The following is a 23,614-nucleotide window of genomic DNA, read 5'->3' as shown; positions in this document are numbered from 1 at the left end:
TGGCATCAAAGTTGAAAGTCTTTTTCTTTTACACATACACTATTATATATATTGTTATAATTTGGGAAGTAAGATTTCTCATAACACAAGAACTAGGGGTCACTAAGTGAAATTAATAGGCAGCTGGTTTAAAACAAACAAAAAGAAGTATTTTGTCACACAACACACAGTCAACCTGTGAAACTCTTTGCCAGAGGATGTTGTGAAGGCCAAGACTATAACAGGGTTGAAAAAAGAACTAGATAAATTCATAGAGGATAGGTCCATCAGTGGCTATTAGCTAAGATGAGCAAGGGTGGTGACCCTAGCCTCTGTTTGCCAGAAGCTGTGAATGGGAGACAAGGCATGGATCACTTGATGATTACCTGTTCTGTTCATTCCCTCTGGGGCAGCTGGCATTGGCCACTGTCGGAAGACAAGATACTGGGCTAGATGGACCTTTGATCTGACCCAGTATGGCCATTCGTACATTCTTATTTGCATGAATGGATGGATGCAAACTTGGATATTAGGAGGAGTTGGATATTATTCCATATGTCTTCATTTGGCAGAACCCAGTTTGTTAGAAATGTAAAAGCCCTAAAGCTCTGCACAGGTTCAGGGTTCTACTCCTGCAGCTCCAGTTACAGGAATATGGCTTTAGACTGTGAACTTTTTCTAGCAGAACTGTCTTTTATTATGTTTGAGACAAGGTAGGAGAGTTAACATCTTTTACTGTCTAACTTCTGTTGGTGGAAGGTAAAAGCTTTAGAGCTTCACAGAACTCTTCTTCAGGTCTGGGAAAGGTAACCAAAGTGTCTGAGCAAAACAGAAGTTGGGATAGATTGTTAAGCATAAGGGGTTCATGCATGCTGTAGGAGACTGCTTAAAATGAAGTGGGCAGTTAAGGGTTAGCAGGCAGCGTGGTGTGTTACAAATTGTTGTAGGGAGCCTTAAAACCAGTGTCTCGTTTGAGTCCATGATTTTTAGTTTCTATCATCGTTACGAATTTAAATTATCAGGCTCACTTTTTGAAAGTGTTGTGCAGGTTTCCTTTGAGGATGAGGACTGAGAGGTCAGATATGAAGTTATTTGTTTGTGAAAAGTATTTGTCCATGGGTGACATAGTGTCTTTGTCATTAAGCATTTATCTGTATCATTTGAGAATGTAATAATTGTCTGATTTCGCCCACACAGTGGATGTGCGACATGATGCACTGGATAAGGTACACCACATGTTGTGATAGGTATGTCTAGAACCCATGAATCTTGAAAGGTATTTATCATCAGAGCAGTGGATATATGTCTGCAGGGGCTAGTGCTGCTTTGAGTTGGTGTGACTTGGTCTGTGAATTCTGATGATGAGCTTGGTGAAGTTGGGGGGTGCTTGAAGGCCAGAAGAGGGCATTCAAGAAATATTTCTTTCAGATGTGAGTCCCCATCAAATATGGTTTGTAACTGTTTGATGATACCACAGATTCCAGTGTGGGCTGGCAGGTGACAACTAAGGGAATGTTGTTACTGAGATTCCCCCCACTGCCCCCCATATTGAAGCAGGTTCTCATGGGGTGTTCGCAGCATGGAATGATCCATCCAATCTACATCTCTGGCAGCATGTCCTTGTTTAGTGAAGGCCTTTTTAAGTGTGTTGTGTACCCCAAACTGTTCTTTGGAACAAATTCTGTGTTATCTGAGTGCCTTGGTGTGTCTGGGGTGATTGCTGGATCTGTGGAGGTTAAGTGTGGTGATCCATGGGTTTGCTGGATGTAGTCATTAGTAGGGTTCCATTGTTGATGCTGATGTTGAAGTGTTCTAGAGAGTTTGATGGATGGGTGGTGATTGTAGAAGTTGTGCTGGAAATCTGAGAGTTTAATTTGTCCATCCAGAGGATGAAAATATCAATTCATCATAGTTGGTTGGGTGGTACCTTCTCCCAGAAATTCTTCAAGTTGACCCACGAAAAGGTTGGCTTATGCGGGAGCTATCCTAGTACCCATGACTGTTCCCATGGTTTGGACAAAGTGCACTGTTAAGTGTGAAATTGTTGTGCGTAAGGATGAAATGGATATTTGGTGATTCATTTAGGGTAGGTTTCTAAGTGTTGTACAGTATCTTGTAAGTATTTGAGGCATGCAGCGACGCTGTCATGGTGAGGGATGGTGGTGTATAGGGAGGTGATGTCCACACTGGCAAGGATGTAGTGAGTGGTTTGAGGATATACAGCTCCTAACACTATAGGATTCCAGGGATGGTGGTGTATAGGGAGGTGATGTCCACACTGGCAAGGATGTAGTGAGTGGTTTGAGGATATACAGCTCCTAACACTATAGGATTCCAGTCATGGATAGGTTTAAGTGCTACCGTAATAAATAGGTGTATGTTCCTTGCATGATTCATTCTTCAGTGCTGTTTAATCAACAGATTACATGGAATTACTTGTTCCCTCCAACCCAACTACTATATGAAATTTTATAAATCAGATATTTTACATTATACTGGATGAATATAGTTGAACACAATACCATGAGTATTTTTTTGATAATCTCTGTCTACGTTCTTGTATCATGCTCATCATGGTTCCTGAGAGTCTGTTCATAAGTCAAATGCTGCATAATTCTATTAGCTTACTGTGAACACTTCTGAAAAAAAATATAATACAAGCAATGTCAAACAGATAAAGAATTAAATCCCCTTCGTGCTGTACATTGCTTTTGAGTTGATAGTAATTCCTTCACCTCATCATGCCCCAAGAAAAAACAAAATTGCTAAGAATTATTTATTTATTTTTAATTCAGTTAAAACATACAATGTTTCATTGAAACTGTGTAACACTCTTTGCCAACAACTGTAGCTGAATTGTTGACCTCTAACAATACAGTGGGCATATATACACAATATATACAAAGATGTACTGTACAACACCTGTAACAGATACATTAGACTGTAAAAGAAGTTGTTAGTCACTGCATTTGGGAAATTATAACATCCATGATAAACTGTATGAAAAAAATCTGTACCTGATCTATACTTCTTTATGGACCCCAAAGACTCCTCTTTATTGTAACACTTACATTTGTAATAAATAAAACCTTTCATGTTCTTGTGTTCTTACGTCTTGAGTGGTAACATACTATTTCAGTTTTTGTAAGCATAGCATTTTTCTGTAAAGAAACTTTCCCTTGACTGTTGTTACACATATGTACAACATGAACAACTCGTTGAAATGATGCAATAACCATTAATAATGACAGAGGAATATATACATATACCCAAAGTCCCAAACCTATATTATATACAATATATTTACATTATATATAGACACATACAGTTTATGTACATAACTATCATAAATATTGAAAAATAGGTTTTAGTTTTAATTGATTAATGTTTTATAAATAACATTACAGTTATGACTGAAATATCATGGAAGACAGCAACGTAAAAACGAGGTGACAATACAGTGGTTTAATACTGAAGCTGCTTATTTCCACTGGTATGTTCTTTACGGACCTCTAAACTGACAGGTTTGCAGCAGATTCATATATTAGAAAACTACCTAGCAAAGTGGTACTCAAGTTTAACAGCTGAAGAGCTACTTAGTCATCAAATGGAGCTTCAGAGAACAACTGACTCACAATGTAACATCCAGACATTGCTGCATTAATTTGCAAGACTCAATAACATGTATTGATACAATGCAATGAGGTGCTATCATGTAACATCTTCCCCTCCTATCTCCCCTGACAGTGACTAAAGGATTTCCCCCTCTCTTCCGGTTGCAGAGAAGGAAGAGATTCATTTTTGCTCCCTTTGATGCTGGAAAGGGGATCTCTTCATCTTCCACACACACTGTAAACTCTTGGAGGGAGAGGACATTTTAAATCCTCCTCCAGCTTTCCCTGTGCGTGGGGAAAGGAAGAAGAGTTGCCATATCACTGATCCCTAGATCAGAAATAAATGAGCCTTTGATCTGAATTCCACATCCTCTTCCCGAGTCCCAGTAAGAGAAGCACTGATCAGTTCAAAGTGCTAACTGAAAGTTGAGTACCACTGGACTAATCAAACAAGCACTAGGAGAGAAAACTCTCACTTCTCATTATGTTTTCTACAGATGTGGCGATTGGTAATTTTAGTCAGAAGTATGAATCAAAATATCTGCAATTTTTCATAGATTTTAAAATTATGAAGACAGGCATCATCTGCCAAATAGTGATTGTTACCTAGAATTGATTCTGGCTTTTGAGACAAAATCTTCAGTGCTGTTTAATCAACTGATTACATGCCATTGTTTGTTCCCTCTGACCCAACTACTAAACTCAATTTTGTAAATCAGATTTTAAAAACATTATGCCAAATATAGTTGAACAAAAAAGTACCATGACACACTCTTTTATTATCTCTGTCTAGGTTCTTATACTGCACCCATCAGCGTGGTGTCTAAGAAAGAGCCTGATAAGTCAAATGTGCTTGTATGCAGGTACCATTTCTCTTCAAACTGGGATAGGAATAAATAGTAAACATGCAGTAGAAACAAGACAGCTAATCACAAACATAGCACTTGTTTTGGTACTTAGTGAGGACTCAAACAAAACATATCTATTTCTGAAGCAAACAAGTATAAGATGACTGTTCAGTTCATGAGGATTTTTGTTTTGTTTAAACTACTATACAGTATCAACTTAATGAGGAATCCCAGTTGCCTATATGAAGAGAACTTGTATTGAGCACCAAATACTGGTGCAGTTTCTGTGTTAGGCTTTTAACATGGACAAAATCGGAACAAAAATAATCAAGTAATTTAAAATCCAACAGTGGATGAGAAATTGACAAATACTGTGCAGTTTGTAAAAACTGTACAATAAACTATAGCAGGACCTCTTTTTTATGGTGCAGCAAGATCAAGAAAGACTGGCCAAAAAACCCAAACATAATTGACAATGGGCCATATGCTATCATGAAGCAGAACCCCTCCGTTAATCGCAAAAGAGAGAGAGTTTTGTATATCACTGGCATGATATGACCCAGTGTGATCTGGTAGATAGCTGCAACTGAATCAGAACAACCAACCACTCTGTTTTACCCAATAGCACTAATGAGAACCTCAAGAGGAGAACTCTCAAGATCTTTATGAGCTCTTCACTGTATAAAAGTTTATTTTAAACATCACCCATTCTGATGACCTGAAACTGTTAAAAAGCATTAAAACTTGAGTCAGATTGCCATTTTTTAAACTATGATATTTCTAGTTGATTACGTACAATGACTTGTGATATATCAACAATGACTTCTTTGATTAAATTTTGGAGTATCTTAGTTTCACTGAAAAAACAAACAAACCCTGTTTCTATTTAGTTACGGAGTTTTGACCTACTCAAATTGGTTAAAAGTCAGTATAATTATGCCTCCATAGAAGGGAAAATTGTATTAAATTTAGAACACAGATTAAATGTTTGTACAGGTTCTATGCCACTGGGATACATTTTGACTTTAAGAAAACAATTTAAATTAAAAAAAATCAATCATGCTTTTGAGGTCCATAAGAATGTTTGGTACATAAAATAGTGTTGTTTCCCTCTCTCTCATTAGATATATCAACACTTTGCTGTAAATTATGAATTATTTTTCACATCAAATGGTTCCATTAGGCACATTCAAGTAAAATAATAAAATACCCAAGTAACAATGACGAAAGCCAAACATGGCTTGATAAAATTCTACAGAGAGTTGTGTCCATTCTCTGGAATGGAATAAAATTGTCACTTCCCTCAGCCAGAGACTCAGGTGGTTTGATGTTAATATCCACTTCCATCATGCAGAATAGTTTCATTTCAAGAGTTCACTTATTCTACAGTCAGAAGAACCAGCATCAAAGAATCTGCATTTTAAAGGAAGCAAAATTGCAAACCTAGGTAAATTTTCTCTCTCAGTAGATATTTCAGTGAATGCTGGAGTATTCGAGATTAAATCGTGCCAGCTAATGTCCGCCGGATGCATAATTATGGATCCAATCCATAATAATCAAGATCATACTTCCAATCATCACAAACAGGCCACTCACCAGGAAGAGTATAGCCTGGAAAGAGAAAATATAAAATTCACTTCAGACATTTTATTTTCTTTTTCAGCTACAAAATGTATACCTGACATAAACAGGTAAGCGCCTGTCCTGAGTGACTAATCTTAAATAAATCAAAGAACACTATAAGGAATGACTAATAAAAAAGAAGAACAAAGATTATAGTAAATGACAATGAGATAACCTTTGCTTTTCACATGCTCTGGTGCCTTTTTAAAATGGATTAATAAATTTATTTTTAATATAGCAGGCTACAAACTCAGCTGGTGTAAACTGTATAGCTCTATTGATTTAAATGGAGCTATGCCTGGCTTTGCAAGCTGGGAATCTGAACCTGAATGTCTAAGATCAGAAGCAGCAACACTGAGCAAAGGGCCCAAGTGATCAGGAGGAGGTCGGCTCTGAGAGTAACCGAGAGAAGTAGGTTTTAAAGAAATATTTGAGAGAGGCCAGTGAGGCTGTATAATATTATACAGCAGTTTCAGTACTGAATAGATATTTTGTTGAATACAGTCCACTAAATATTTAATCAGGCACTTTCCCTCTATTTCTATTATTTGTTATAAAATAGACAAAATGTGCTCCATTTCTATTCACACTACTTTAGTGTCAGTAATGGTGCAATAGCTGTATATAAATTAAAATAAAATTATTTCCACCACTATTTAATTTCCACTAACAATTTGCTATTTCAGGATGAAATCCTGGTTTTCACCTCTGGAGTTGGCAGGGACAACTGGAGAGGTCATGTGGGGAAGTATGCAGAAATAACTTCCTGGTGGCTCTCTCTCCAGTTACAATTGCCTATGAAACTACTGCTTCTTAGAATAATAGACACTACTAGTTACTGCTAGTTCATCAATGAAGAAGATCACAGACATTCTGAAATCCTTAGATTATAAAGGAATAAACTAAAACCCTTGCTCTGAGCCACTCAGTGATGAAAGCATGTTAATGAAAATACTCTTCTACACATACCCCAATCTTCTGCACTGATTTCAGAGGTTCTTTCTTCACTAGTTTGATATAGAAAGCAGAAGGAAGTATAAAGATCAGCATGGCAGCAGCAGAGGCACCTATATTAATAATAATAAATTTTTTTTGAAATAAGTACAGTGTTTCATTAGACTTTTGAAGACATTGTTCTGATTTTGAAAAACAAAACCAAACCCTGAATGAATATACAAAAACTTACCAATGAATCCAAATATATCTCGAATGGAAGGGACAAAGATTACGAGAACATTGGTAAATGCCAAAACAAAAACTGTAATTAAACTGTGACGTAACCAACTGAACTCCTTCTCTGCACAGAACAGCTGTGTAATTGAAGTGCGGATCTGCAAAAAATAATGAGGACATTAGTATTAATCACAAAAGTCCTTAAAGAGACACTGTCAACTTAATACTGTTATAGTAATCCCAGTTGTTTTTGTAAGACATTAGAGAGAAAAAGATTTCTCTGTTTTGCATTTGACTTTATGCATTTGACAGCTCTTTATGAAAAACAGGTTTTCCAGTTTTTATATATAGGTGTTTATAAACAGAGGAGAGAGGAAAAAAAAACCTAGCTAAAAACCATTTAAAACAAAGAAATTGGTAAAGGGACTAAGGAACAGGTGTAGTACCCAACACTACTTTTATCTCATTTTTTTTAAAATAACTTGAATGTAGAAAAATGATATAGGGTAAAATATTTATTATAAATAAATAAAAATAAAAGATTTTGACCCCTCTATGTAAAAATGTTTTACTTTCTAAATTGATGCCTACCATCTATTTCAATTATTCCGATTCAGTTAAATGAGTAAAAAGCACACATGCAGACTTGTTATATAGAACAATTTCTTTAAGTTAAAAAATTACTAGAAATTAGCAAACTGTACTTGCCCAATTAATTTAATATTACTATTAGTCCACAGCCAGAGAGGAAGAAAAGGTACCCAATTACTGGCTAAGATGGACACACAGAATAAAAAAGGATTACTTACTGGGAAGATAACTACAGGTACAGTAAGGGTTACAGCCATAAGTACAGCCAGACGCACAATAAGAATAACAACATCAGCACCCAGGACAGCAGAGTAAGTATGAAGCAATTCTGCTTCAACATTTCCTATAAAGAAAATGGCATTTTAATTGAACTATAATAGCACACTCTTCACAAGACTGCAGCAAGACATAACAGAATGGTAATATCTCTGTATACTTAAAAAATAAAACAGAACAGTCCCTCCACAAATTTACAATGAATTAACAACTCAATTGTCCTGTGAGTTTGTGGACGAGAGACAGACACACACAGGGCCTAGCACCACTCATTTTATTTGCACATCTACTTCAGCTGGGCCAAATTCTGCTTTCTTCTACTCAATGACTTTGCATGACAAAGGCATATAGGTTTTCACCTTATTATTAGACTATGGCAACATCATAGCAAATTCTTAGAGCCAAATTCTATTCTCAGTTATACAAATGTAGACTCCTTAAAGACAATGAAGCTACAGAACAGAACTTTGGTTTTCATCTATAAAACCAATACAGGCACAGTAGTAGAAAAGGAAAAAATACAATAATGTGCAGTTATGAGAGGTCTGTGAAGAGTATTACAGGGGCCAGTGAGAAAAAACAAGCTCATTTCCCTTCTTAGACATATTAAGGCTAGGAATCATAATAAATTCACTTCTATAGTTGTCATTACATAGTAACTTCAATGTTGGACTCAAAGTACTTTACAAATATAAATGAATTGTATAAGCTTTACAATCCCTGGAAGTAGTAAATCCATTTTACTGAGGGACAAACTTAGGCACCGACAGGTCAAGGATAACACCAAGTCTGTGTCAAACAGCACTAAAATAGCCTGACTTCCAGTCCTGAACTTTAGCCATAAGACCACTGGTCCCCTTTGTATGTGAATGTATAAAAATAATTAATTAGTTGATGCTATTTGCTCTACATTTTAAAAGCCACAAGATTTATTCTGAATTTCTGGAGACATGCTTCATTTAAAAGAAAATAGAAGAGGCAATAACTACCATAAAATGTCAGGTATCCAAAGAGAGCAGCCAGTAGGTACATTATAAACATGGCAAAAAATGAAACATTGGACACATTCATCATTCTTCTACGGGTTCGGCTATTAAAGAAACAAAACAGAAATAAGGGTTAGTGACAATATATTGCTTGTTTCTTTTTGAATAGTAAAGTTATATACAATCTATACATTTACCCTTTCAGTTCTTCATAAATAGGAAGAATAGCAGGATGGCAGACAAAAGAGAATGTTAGGATTGGTACGGCATAGACAGTCTGAAAAACATAAAACATGCTTTACAAAACTTTTTGATAGATGTAGAAAATTTATCTTTGTTGCACAGAATTCATCAGTAGGTTTCTACTTTATATTTTTACTTTCCATTGAAAGTATAATTGGTCTCAATTTTCCATTTAAAAAGTCAACTATTCTATAAGGTTATTTCAACTCTCTCTCTCTTTTTTGTTCTTAACGGCCCCAATACTGAGAATCCTCAATGGCCCCAATACTGAGAATCCACTTAAGCCCATGGTAGTTGAATACACTCTGCATCTCCCAAGAGGTGCTCAGCTCCTTGCTGGATTGAATCTTTAGGCTTGATCTTGAAAATCTTTACTCATATGAGTATTCCTTTCTCATGAAATTTTCCATCACTAGGGGTATATGTGTGAGTAAAGGTTTGCAGGATTTGGCCTTTAGGGGCTGATCCAAAGCCCACTGAAGTCAATGGAGACTTTTCAATCATTACAGTTACACCAGTGCAAAATCCATTTACTGGTGAGAGGTTTGCCCCAGTGCAACTTAATCTGGTAAATTATTTGTTTTGCAGAATACAGATGGGATTACTCACATGTTTAAAGTTAAACATGTGCTTAAGTGCTTTGCCTTAACCATGAGGAGTGCTGACTGCCTCCCAGGAGAGGCTGGAAACCCTCATCTCATCTTGAGCTCAGATAAAAGTTAAGGAAGCCCCACTTTGCAGGAGGTGCACAATGCCTTTCAGGATTGTGACATAATTAATGGCCTCCAAAATATTAGGTTTGGCAATTATGTAAGCAAAAATGACCACATTTTTATGTAATGTTTGTTCTCCCTCTTTATTTTTAATAGTGAGAATGCCATTTGTATATGGTACTTTACCTGTGAGTTGAAGACAAAATATTTTGGCCTGCACATGTCATCATCACTAGTCATGTTTTGTGCTGTTCCATGCAAAGGTGCAGCAGTTGCCAGGTGTGCCAATGTGCCATTCAGAGTTGTGTTCATCATGTCATACTCCAATCCCGAAGGACAAGGGATTTGGAACTTCTTGCAAATTACCTAAAAATACCACCATACCACATGATCATACTGTATCAGTTAAAAATAACAAAGCTCTTTGAAATCATATGAAATCTCACTTGAAATGCACTATTACAAGCACTGTAAATCTACAGAGAAATTATACTTACAACAATAAGGAAGAAGACCATACACATTAAGGAAAGGCCACTTGTATATCCTAAATATCCTGTCATCAAGAAAGAGAAACAACAACATTTTAATTACAGCCTTGCTATTTTCCCCACTTATTTGCTAAACATTACAAAATTTTGTAATTTACAAGTGTCTCATTGCTTGTTTTCATGCAGTGTTAGCTCAAGCGATAGAACTTGAGTTCTGCCCCTCCTTCCACACCCAAAGATTTCTAGCTCAAATTACATGGTTTTAAAAACTTTAAATTTAAACTTGAGCAAGCTGGCCTATTAAGAGGCAGTTGCTGTCACTGGAGTTAGTAATACAGTTAGAGGATGCAGCAGTTCATCAGCAATTGCTAATCCAGTGACTGTGCTGCTAATCAAACTCACACGGTTGTTGTTTCACTCTGTGGTCACTATTAGGCTGTTTCTACACTACACTGGCACAGCTGTGCTGGTGTAGTGCCATAGTGTAGACTAGTGGTTTGCAAACTTTTGTACTAGTGACCCCTTTCACACAGCAAGCCTCTTAGTGCAACCCTGCTTATAAATTAAAAAAAAACACAAAACGTTTTTTAATATATTTAATACCATTATAAATGCTGGAGGCAAAGTGGGTTTGGGGTGGAGGCTGACAGCTCACAACCCCCATGTAATAACCTGGCAAGCCCCCAAGGGGTTTGTCCATTGATGTAATTAATCCATCTCTCCAGGAGGTGGTAATTAGGTCAATGAAAGAATTCTTCTCTCAACCTAGCTGCATCTACATTAGGGTTAGGTTGACCTAACTATGGTGCTCAAGGTGCAAAATTTTTCACAGCCCTGAGCAACATGGCTAGGTCAATCTAATTTTTACACGTAGACTAGGCCTCACTCAAGTAAGTTGAGTAATTCAAGTATGCTAACTGGTGCAGTGAAAACAAGCTCTCAGTCATCATGACTCTATAGGGGTATGATTTCTGAAGTACATGAACGTGCTTTGCAGTAATTGGTCTGTGTATACCCTTCTGGTGTGCACCAGAAGGATGCATATGGCCCAATCAATGCAGAGCACATTAGTACTCATTAAAAAAAAAAAAAAAAAAAAAATCACACCCTATAAAGCACATTAGCCCACTGTGTAGACAAGCCCTGGGGATCTCCTATAGATTTATTCACCCAAAGAATCACAAAATCAAAAACAACCCACCATTTTCCATTTTCTTAAAAAACCACCTATATAGATCACTGAAGTGCAGCCACTTCTGCTAAGAAACTAGGCAGCAATACAACACAACAGTTTAGGACCCCAAACAAACAACAACAAAAATTATTATTTCCAATTTAAATTGCAGGGAAAATTTATTTACCCAAAATGAAATTTGGCCAGGACACAAGGGCTAACATCCCCACTCTTGGAAGAGTGCCATGTGGTAACTGATGACCACAAGTAGTCAGAAGCTTCACTTAATAGATCTAATCTTGTTTCCAATGAAGTGAAATGGGAATTTTGATATGGTCTTCAGTGGGAGCAGAAATTGGTCCTCTATTTTATCTGAAAAATGCCACTTTCAGTTCATAGTCCTCTACAACATAGGGTGGGTTATCGAGTCAAGCACCATGTGGGGTATTCACTCTGTATTGGTTCAGAGAAAGTATTCCGCCAACTGAATCATGAGCATCACTTTCAAAGCATCTATGCTTTCCTCAAAATGTGCATAGCACATACATTGACCAGGCCAAATCTGCATAAACAGAGATCTGACAAGATCACAGTCAAAGACAGTGGAACTGCAGGATTCCCATCCTGTCCTCGCCCACTCTCTTTTCCTCTTATACCCTACAAACATTCTGTAGCCCTCATTTATTTCTTAAAGAGAGAGGTCCGTTCTTCTCCTCAGGGACTGAGAGCATTTGCACAGTTCTCCCAGCATTCACCTGGCAAGAGATCAGTAATGTGGAGGTAGCTCCCATATTTGGGCCTTCCACATGTTAACAACCAATCAAACTTATGTTTCCACATTTACTTTAAATGAATAGTGGCTTACCTAAATTTTTCAGCAGTGACAAAGGAAGAATGAACACTATAGACACCAGCACAACCAAATAGTCACCATTAAGATACCATTCTCTGTAAGAAAAAAAAAAAAAAAAAAAAAGAGAAATTTATATAAGCATCAAAGCATTTTTACAACAATGATGCTTACAGCTTAATCCTTACAAAAAATAGTGTGTTATAGAAACAAATATAAGTAAAAGATAAAATATCCAGTAACAATACATTACAGAGAATAAAACTATGTTGTGATAATTTCACAAAAAAAATGTATAAAGGGGATATTGAAGATACATCTTGAAATAGCAGTATTTCAAATATATTTTTTAAACCTGATAAATGGAAGAAATAGGTTTAGATGCTCAAAATTCGAAAATTCAGATATACTATTTGAACTTTACTCTTCAGAATAGTATCCAAGTCAGGAAGGATCACACCACAAGGGGGCAGGGGGATGGAAAAGAACTACACCTCCCAGAACTATATTGAGGTGATCCTGCCATCATCTTCCCTCCTACAATGTCCCATTCCCTCAGTGTCTTCTGCCAGGATAGGTGTATACATGGTTGGGGGGGGGGGGGGGAAGAGAGACAGGAGATAGACAGTGAGTTGGTCAGGTGAATAACAAGGCTGGTGGAAATAAAAATGCATATTGCTCAAATTCAAAAAAGGTACTTATGTCCCTGAATTCTAATGGGAGGTAGCTGCCTAAGTGAATCTGGGCCTTCGTCTCTTTGTTGCTCCCCAGCCCCCAACCTGAGGCTGCATTATCTTTCTCACTATGCCCCATCTGGGATGGAGATCACCCTTTAAGAGAGGCTTTGAAGAGCCAGGGGCAATCTCTGGTAATGTGACTCTACTATGCTGCCAGGGAGCTAGGGGAAAAGCCAGAGAGAGAGTGCCAAGAACATGGCCTCTGCATGGCTGGCCCTGGCCTTCTGCCTCTCACCTGGGACACAGGGAAGATTTAATTCGGTTCCATAGGGTCAAATGTGGCCTATCGCAATTGAAAAAATATGGAATAATATCACCACAAGGGAAATTTAATAAGAGATTTTCTTCCCTGAACCCCCTCCTGTGTTTCTTTTTTCTTTCAATAGGCAAAAGTAATCAGTCATTTGTTAGGTGTATTGGGAGCATCTTCCTCTGAAACACTGGGGGGACAAATTCAGTTCTCAGACCAGTGTAAAGTAGATGTAACTTCAGTGCAATGAAGTAACAGGGCAAAACTGGTCATGGGTATTCAACTGTGGGAGTAATAGTGTAGCCTTTATCCCACTGTTAATACTGGAAATAGTACTAGCTGATCCATAACAGGAGATATTTTTAAACCAGATGTAATCTTTGGATGAGTAAAGAAGCTTTGTTGAGCAAATAATCCATCTTAAAAGCCTTTACTGGTTTGAACATTAAGGGCTAAATTCTGAAAACTGGTGTAAATCTGGATTAATTTTAACGGAGTCACTCTGGATTCATACCAATGCAAATGAGAGAAGAATTTGGACCATTTCTTTAGCTACTTTATTTGGAATTAAAAAAAAATCCAAAACATACTATACATTCTCAAAATTAGTGTGATATAGACATCTGTAAGATAAAAGTTAATGTACTGCCACTTGTCTTTTTTTAAAACAAGAAAAAAGTTTTGTTGAGTAAAAAAACAGACAAAACAAAAAACACTGATATCAAAGGCCTTCAGCACTTCTCATCAGAATGCATCTTATAGCTGGTGATGCCCACATGAAGGAAATCATGACGTGCAAAGTCAAGAAGTTATGGAATTTCTGTGTGGATTAATGGATTATGTAGATGCACAGTTTGGATGTAGGCTGAGTATCTTAAATCACTACATGCACTGTAATCAATGAGCTGGTGTTTTTAAATTGCCACAGACTTAACTGAACATTTGTCCTTAAGCAAATGTTAACTAGAATCACTGTAGAAATGCAGCGTACTATAAACGTAAGAATACTTCCCACAATGTTAATGTTTGAAAACTCTCTTATCTGTCTAAGCTTCCTGAAATACATTAGAGATAACAGTTATGACCCTATTAAAAACTTTCATTTCATTATTGAGCAATATTTTGACCAGCACAGCCATTAGCACTTACCAGATATTCTTTACATAACTATTTTCTATATATGATTGAATACTTATATTTTGCTAACATCTTTACCAGCAGAGGCTAAATCCATGTCAAATAGACCACCCAAGGGGTAGGAAAAAACCACTTACTGGAGCTTAACAGAGCCCTATCTCTGATTAAGAAGCTAGAATAAGATGTACCAAAGGAGGTCTTCATATAGAATGTATACGTTGTCCATTTCTGTTTCTACTAACAGTTTCTCTGATGAGGAGGAGTTCTATCACCTACCCTGTGTTCTCTTCGATGTTCATAAATGACTTGATGACCAATGGCAACTCATATTTCACTATGTAGAGGTAGCTTGACATAGCTGTAGGTGAACAACATTATAAATCATTAAAAATATAGATGGAACATGACATAAAAACTTATTTCATAACTTTACTTGACAAAATTAATAAAAAAGATATGTGAAAAAAAGTCCGAGAATGGAGAGGGAGTATTTACTATTTGACATTACAATCTACAGTACATATTTTTAAAACCCTCACCTCCAATGTTCTGCATTGTAATTGATCCAGAAGCTGCAATTTTTCCAGCCAAACCAAATGCCTTCATTCCTAGCTGTTCATATAATAGAGATCCTACAAACATACAAAATAAATCAATTGAAAAGCTGTATTTTACAAAGGAAAAAGATAATATGAAGTTAGTAATAACTATTTGTACAATAATAAGAATTTACCATACCTCCTTCATTGGCAGTCTTTAGGAGAAGATGAACTGAATATAAAGAGAATATTGACACTACCACCAAGAGAATCCTGCGGGGGGGGGAAAAAAAGCCAAAAAAATTTTAGACAGCCTTACATTTATTTAGTTTAGCCATATTAAGTGAGCTATTTGAATAGGAAGGATTTAAGATAGAACATAAGAACCAATATCAAAATACAGTGAAATGAAACAATTAAGAAAAAAAATGTTTAAGTTCCAATGCTAGCTGAGAAGGTATGAATCAATCAGTGCTTGTTTATGAAAGGACATCATACTTAAATCCACATTGGAAGGTACACCTACCTATTTTCATTATTTTGTCAACAGGCCTAATTCTCATTTATACTAGATACTGGTGAAGTAGGATTAGATACTTACATCGACTTTACATCACTCTAATAGTGTAAAGGGGCCTTAGAGAGGTGCAAGTATAAATGAGAATCAGACCCAATATATTTTTGATTGATCCAACAAATTATTTTAACAAAAATATTTAAAAAAGGACACCATTATTTTGTATCACTGTAACAGCTGTTTTTCTATTCTTACTTTCCCCCCTCATATTCTTAGGTAATTAGATGACAGCTAGTTCATCTCTGAAATACTAGACTTGTGACTGATGTAATTTGTGACTAGGTGAGAAAATCTGCTGAAGTCTGAAACAAATCACCTTATAGCTGTATGTGATGTTTTTGTGGAAAGCAAGATACAAAAGACAGTTAATTGACTGGTAAAGTATGGATGGACAATTAGAAAATGGTAAGAGCTCGTGACTCAGTACGGTTTGTTTTAAAATTCATATACACGGAAATGATCTGAATGCAGGTCAGTTTTCTTTGCTTAACATTTATGTTGTTTCACCTGTGCTTAAACAGAGACTGTTAATGGCTCCCAGAAGTTGTCTAATTTTCTTATAGTTTCTATTAGAACTACATATGCTTTATTAGCAGCAAAGAGTCCTGTGACACCTTAAAGACTAACAGATGTCTTGGAGCATGAGCTTTCATGGGTGAATACCCACTTCGTCAGATGCATGTACGTCTGTTAGTCTATAAAGGTACCACAGGACTCTATGCTGCTTTTACAGATCCAGACTAACACGGCTACCCCTCTGATATATGCTTTATTGACATGCTTCTTTGTAACCTCTAAAAATTCTCAATGAATCACAACGAATACACCCTTCAGCAGCTGCACTGTTCTTTGCAGCTAAAAAACACCACTGTCACAAAACTGTAATAAATCAAAAAAACACACCGCTTCCTACACCAATACAAGCATTCTGCTTTAAAAGAATAGTTCCCAGAGAGACTATAGTTGCTATCAGGCATATTGTTGACAAGTAATACAAGAATCTCCACCCAGCTCCATCAGTGTACTGCAGAATACACTGCAAATCATATACAAATAAATTTTCATGATTGTGAAAGGTAATGATTAAGTGGTGCACTGGTAACTGGACTTCTTATTTGTTCACCAGTCATAAGCAGTACTGGAAAGAGCGTACAGATTATAATGTTTGGTACTACAAAAAACATAGATATATTTTTCAACACTACCTCAGACTTAGAATGGCCACTTTATCAGAGTAACAAGGTAGTTTAGTCCAGTGTTTCTCAAATGCTCCCACCAGTAGATTTTCTTGAAGCCACAGCCTCCTGGGTAGTGATTGGGGGAGTGGGGAGCGGCTAGGTGACAAAGCAGGCCCCCCCCCGCCGGGGTTTGGCCCTGCCCCCCTCTGGAGCTGCAGATGCCAGAGAAGCAGGCAGCCAGTTAAGTTCCCCACTTTCCCAAGGGTGACGGGACTCGGACTTCCAGCTTCAGCCTGGAGTGGCAAACTGCAGGCTCCAGCTGCATGACATCAGGTTCCGTCCCCCACCTGCAGCAGGGCTTCAGGCTCTGGCCCTGGCTCTGGGCTCACCACCCCTCCACTGCTCCTGGCCCCTACTGTGTCCTCCAGCTCTGATCCCCAGCTGCAGGGCTTTGGACCCCTCCCATCCCCCACCATCCCCCCCCTGTTCCCTACTACCTCCCCATCCAGGGCTTAATTGGCCCCCCAGCTTGCCAGTAAGTCTGCTGTGAAAAGTGGTATTTGTATGTTTGTTTGTTTATATCACTTTTCACTGCCTCCCAGCTAGCTATGAAGTGTGCTGATGTGAAAAGTGATATTAGCTAATATCACTTTTCACAGAAGCAGACTTACTAGTTAGCAATTCAAAACAAAGCAACCAAAAGGCAAAAACAAACAAAACACCTTCATCATCTTTCAGTCCAGTAAAGAAGAGAGACAAATGTATATTATTGAGTCTGCTCAAAACAGAACAGCCCAAACCCTACATATATAAATTACTATGATTTGGACATGTATATGTGCATATTTATTTGTTTTTCCTAAAGTTAATTAGGAAATTTAGGAAGAATTGTCAGAGTGGCCACTAGCAAGAATCGGTGGCCATGCTCTGAGGCCACCAAAAAAATTACTGTGAGAACTCCTAGTGTAGTCCGTGTGCTCATTTAGTTCCTGGCTTCTATGCGGAAACTGCCAAGCACACACACTGAGAACACTTCTCCAGTACATACCACCAGCTCAGTTCATATAATCCACCTAATAATTATCATGTTAAAAATTTAAAGTCACTATCAGCCTGGGCCAGATGTGAACCAAACAGCTAGACATTAAACGCTTTTTATACTGTTATTAATCCTGTGAGCCATGCGCTCTCAGTAACGTCTTAGCTACTGCAACGTGTGCTCTTCTGCATCTAGACTAATAATCATACTTAATTTTGTAATGTTATGTGAACTAGTGTAGCCTTATTTCAGTAGCAATATATCTGAATACACTCTAGAGATAAAAAAATAAAATAATGAATTAAACCACTATGGCACCTATGATTGCTAAATTGCTAGCTACAAGTGTTTTTTTTTAAATGAACTGATTATAGCATAATGTGCTGGATTAGTCAAATAACTGACTTTAAACTGGCTTCTTCCTACCTATTTTACTTTTTTGTCTACACTAACTCCTAAGAGATGTCACCAGCATAAGACATGGTAGGCTATCACAAATCACTACAGAACCTCTTTAGAGCATGGAATTGGCATATAAAAGGGGCAGGTAAATGCCTTTTTGCTATTTTTACTATATGGCACAGCTTTGTTAATTAAAAAATATTAGTAGTAAGTATAAATAAAAGGGTATATAAAAGTTCTTTGCAAGCAAGAAAAAAAAATCATGCCATGCACTAAACCTCCAATAATAGAGAGTCCACAACTTCCATAGGTAATTTGTTCCACTTCTTGACTACCTTGCAATGAAGCTTTTCCTAATGCCTAACCTAAATCTCCCTTGTTGCAATTTAAGCCCATTACTTCTTGTCCGGTCCTCAGTGGATAAGGAGAACAATTTATCAATCGTCTCTTTAAAACGGTTTTTTTTACGTACTTGGAAACTTATGTTCCCCCTCAGCCTTCTCTTCTCCAGACTAAACAAGCCCAATTCTTTCAGTCTTTCCCTAGTGGGTCATGTTTTCTAGACCTTTAATCATTTTTGTTGCTCTTCTCTGGACTTCCTTCAATTTGTCCACATCTTTCCTGAAATGTGATGCTCAGAACTGGACACAATACTTCAGTTGAGGCTAATCAGTGTGGAGTACAGCAGAAGAATTACTTCTCATGCAAACATCATTCTGTGATGTATTAGCTTTTTTTGCAACGGTGTTATACTATACACTCATATTTAGCTTGTGATCCACTATGACCCCCAAATCCCTTTCTGCACTATCCTTCCTAGGTAGTCATTTCCCATTTTGAATGTGTGGAACTGATTGAAAGTACTCCACTTAGGAAGGAACAATTTGTCCTTGTTGAGTTTCATCTTATTTATCTCTGATCATTTCTCCAGTTTGTCAAGATCATTTTGACTTCTAAGCCTATCCTCCAAAGCACTTGCAAACCCTTCCAGCTTGGTATTGTCCACACAATTTGTAAATGTACTATCCATTTCATTTATCCAAATTATCCATGAAGATATTGACTAGAACTGGACTCAGGACATATCCATGTGGGACTCCACTCTACATGCCCTTCCAGCCTGACCTGTGAACCACTGATAACTCCCTGAATACCATTTTCAAACCAGTTGTGCACCCGCCTTGCAATAGGTTCATCTAGCCCAGTGGTTCTCAAACTTATTTGATTCTTCCCCACTCCTGCTTATATCTGTAGTCATTTACACCCCTTCTCCTCCTCCTCCCCCCCCACAAGTACATATACTGCCACTCAGTTCTGAAAGCAGAGTGGAGCATAGCAGCTGCTGGCCAAGCACCCAGCTCTGAAGGCAGTGCTGCCGCCAGCAGCAATGCAGAAGTTAGAGTAGAAAGGTATGACACTGCCACTCTTACTTCTCCATTGCTGCTGGCAACGGCACTGCCTTCAGAGCTGTGCACTTGGCCAGTAGCCACCGATCTCTGGTTGCCCAGCTTGGAAGGCAGAGTGGAGAGTGGCAGCTGCTGGCCGGATGCCCAGCTCTGAAGGCAGCGCCGCTGTCAATTAAGGTAAGGCACACCCAGCCAGCAGCTGCTACTCTTTTAAAGCTTCTCCCCTCCCGCCCCCTGAATACATTCCATGTCCCCTAGACTATATTTCTCTAGTTTGCTTCTGAGAAGGTCATATGAGACCATATGAAAACCTAGTTAAAGTTGAGCTACATCACATTTACTACTTGTGCCTACCCACAAGGCTTGTAACTGTTTCAAAAACCTGAAGAAGAACTCTATATGGCTCAAAAGCTTGTCTCTCTCACCAACAGAAAGTGGTCCAATAAAAGATATTACCTCACCTACCTCTCCAATATCCTGGAACCAACAGAGCTACAATTACATTGGATACCGCTAATATTGTCTATTAACAGATACATGGCAGAAGAGCCTTTTTTAATTAACCAAAACATACTTACACAAAAAGAATAATTCCAGTGTTTGCCATGGCATAAGAAAGTCCAAGGATGCCACTACCCATAATAACATTGCTCAGATTAAACGCTGACATTCCAAAGGAAGTAGTACCTGGATGCTGTGTAAGGGAAGGAAAAGCTAATAATTAATAGAGAACCGGTGATTTATTCATGCTTTAGATTTGAACTGAAATGAACATTTTCCACTTTTCAGGGTTAAATGTTTGAAAGTAAAGCAATTGTTTAGTGTGCTAATTTTAAAACTGTTACGCATACTTACATATTCAATGTCATACTTCTTCTTTCCAAGATTGGATTCAAGCAGGAAATTTTGATTTTCTGGATCCCTGTCTACACAAGGTCTGTAAGAAAAAAATAAATAAAATCCATATTTAATTGTTATAATGAACCAGTTATATGTTAACTGCCTTTAAGAAGTTAGTTGTTCCTGTTTTTTTATTGTTTCAAAGGGAATTAGAAAACCAGCAAATCATCCAACAAAAACTAACTACATAATCTGTCATCTGCAAAATGACTATACAAAATTTTGTATATTCAACTTCCTATATTTCTAACAGATAAAAACATTAAACACATTAATATCTTGCAAGGCATTTTAAAAGAGTACTTTATTATACATAATGTACTTCACACCTTGAGAGTACTGTAGAAATATTAACAAATAGAAACAAAACTAAGAGCAATGCAAAATCCTTCTGACCTCATAGGTGTTTTGGTTGGATACGAATAATTGAAGTCATTGCTGTTGGAGCTATAGCTACTGCTGTCTTCATCTGGAGAGATGTTAAACTTGCTCACATCTGCTCTGTCCATGATGGGAATTTAATTAGCTTTTCCCAGTATCAGATGAAGTGGGGAATATTTGGCCTGATTACTGCTCCTCGGTGGCAGTCTCCACTGAGCTCGCTCTTTTGTCCTTGGACGCTGGATTTGCCTTGCCTGTGAAGGTAAAAAGGAAACGTCAATACTGCAGTGGTCTATCAAGCCGGTCACGTGAAGAGCGGCTGCTTGCTGCTGCTCTGGGGCTGATTCATCGCCAGCCAGGCGAGTGGAAAAGTACCAGCCGAGGAGGGGCGGAGAGGAAAAGTACAAGATACTGACTACAGCGGAGAACAAAGATAAATCTTCAAGTACAACACCCAAGCACACGCCAGAAGATGTGACCTGCATAGGAAAGGGTCTGTGTATGTACGTTGGGCTTTCTGAGACATGTTCTTTCATGCATACACAAAAGCAAAAGACTGAAATCAAGATCACACGCTTCAGCTGCTAGGAAGACAGTTATATCTGATGATCAAATCCACCCAATTTACATAACTTACATGGAGACCAATCATATTGCAATGAAAAATCTATAATATTCACATTAAGATTTATAACGGAGAAGTACCCACAGTATACTACAATGAAAAATATTTGTTATATTAATAAAATATCCTTACACATAGATGTATTTGATCACACACATACACACACGTGTACTATGTGTGTGAAAGAGAAATACCTCCAGTCCACCCTTCCTGAGCCAGAAAAGAAAACTGATGCAACATCCATGTGCGATTGTCATATTCACTCTTAATTAACCTTCCTCTCAAACATTTCCATACCGCTCCCTGCTTTCTATTTCCCTCCCCCTATCCAGGGACATGGGATCCCTGCAGTTTAAATGGGGAAAAATGCAAATCAGTCACAAGACTGCACCAACAACGTGGGTTGTTGTTGTTTTTTTAAACCTTGGAAGGAAGCAGCAGCTGGGACGAGATTTTACGTCCGTCTGACCCACTCTCACACACAGAAAATCCCTCGCAGGGGTTTTTAAATATCGTTTCAGAAACATAATATTGATCTTAACTGAAGGCACCAATAACCCACTCAGCGATTTAAAGCCCAGACCCCTCAAACCCACGAGCAATAAAGCACAGTACGTTACCTTGGCGAAGCTGAAAACCGCGGATTTCCCCTCTGAAATCTTCAGAATACCGACGAGATCTTTTTCTAAATCGATAATTTTAGATGTTTTTAAAACAAAAAAACACAATCCTTAAAGTAAAAAAAATATAAATAAAAGTATCAAAATTTCGTTTACAAGCCACTGGTACACGAGACAAAAAAAAATGAGGGTTCCCCTTCTACTCAAACCCTCGGCTGAGTAGGAGAAGCATGTGGCTTTGGGAAGGAGTGTTGTTATCCCTGCCGGGCAGCCAGATATTGCTCGCGTTCGACGTTGCTACAGGTCTGAAAAATGTCTCTGCTGCCTCTGCTTTTTGAGAGCGGACTGCGGAGACGCGCGGGGGGAGGAAGAGGGCGAGGCACCAACATACACAGCAATGTGCCGCCTTTCCTTTGTATACCAACACCAGCCCCGTAGCCACGCCCCCGGCTCATTTCCTCTCTCGCTCGGCTGAAGATGCCGTTCAGGCGCTGTTAGTTCTAAACCTCTTCCTCCATCGACGAGAAATAGCAAGAGAACATTATTTAGCACTGATGTAACACTGGAGACAGACTGTACTTAACTAACCCCCCCATCACCAAACGAGATTCCACCCCTACTTTGTGTTCACCTATTTCAGAGGATCTTAAAGGGCCTGACATCAATGTATGAAACCTCACAACACTAGAGTGAGTGAAGGAAACCCCCTTTCAGAGAGAAGACAGAGGTACAGAGCGGTTCAGTGAATGCATGATGCAATAACCATAATTCTTTCAAGGACATCATTCATTACTAAAAGCTCTGCGGCTTTAACTTCCCCCATCTTTAAAATCCTACTTCACAGAGGTGGGGTGAGGCTGTTTGTAAAGAATTCCTTGGTGTAAAGAAATTGCAGTTTACAGATTATTTGATTTCAGGATCATTTAATTGGGTGTAGCTGACTCCCCCGTCTATCACTGTGAACGATCCCCAGACTCTCACTGTTTCTAGTCATCCCCTTTTTAGAGTTTGTGTCACGTTACAATGATGCGAAGGTTACCGAGGTGAAAGCTGATCCGTCCCATGGTCCTACTGCTGTCATTTATTATTTGTAACGTATGATGCAGTGCACAGACATACAATCCAGATGGCAGCTGGAGTTTAAAAGGAACCCTTAGGCTTGCGTCACTGGAATATTTTCCAAGGCCTTCGCCTGGGTCTCACACCTTTTAAGGGGCCCAGAAAGGGGGACACAACACCCTTATCCTCAGCCAATGTCTTAC

At 38.1% G+C, this 23,614-nt stretch overlaps 1 protein-coding gene across 1 annotated transcript; it reads right to left on the bottom strand.

Annotated features, from left to right (window-relative positions):
* Window positions 1-2,745: 2,745 nt before the first annotated feature.
* Window positions 2,746-22,749, bottom strand: SLC38A2 (solute carrier family 38 member 2). Its single transcript, XM_030548891.1, has 16 exons — window positions 22,353-22,749; window positions 21,123-21,361; window positions 20,682-20,763; window positions 20,405-20,520; window positions 15,424-15,497; window positions 15,225-15,317; window positions 14,962-15,043; window positions 12,577-12,659; window positions 10,544-10,602; window positions 10,233-10,412; window positions 9,288-9,367; window positions 9,094-9,194; window positions 8,047-8,171; window positions 7,251-7,395; window positions 7,034-7,131; window positions 2,746-6,052 (listed from the first exon to the last, which is right to left on the bottom strand). Exons 2-16 carry the CDS (start codon window positions 21,233-21,235, stop codon window positions 5,954-5,956), a joined length of 1,530 nt encoding a protein of 509 aa, XP_030404751.1. The 5' UTR covers window positions 21,236-21,361; window positions 22,353-22,749; the 3' UTR covers window positions 2,746-5,953.
* Between the last annotated feature and the right edge of the window lie 865 nt (window positions 22,750-23,614).

The sequence above is a fragment of the Gopherus evgoodei genome, chromosome 1 (assembly GCF_007399415.2).
Source record: "Gopherus evgoodei ecotype Sinaloan lineage chromosome 1, rGopEvg1_v1.p, whole genome shotgun sequence".
NCBI classification, from domain to species: domain Eukaryota; kingdom Metazoa; phylum Chordata; order Testudines; family Testudinidae; genus Gopherus; species Gopherus evgoodei.
This window is presented reverse-complemented; position numbering and strand designations above follow the sequence as displayed.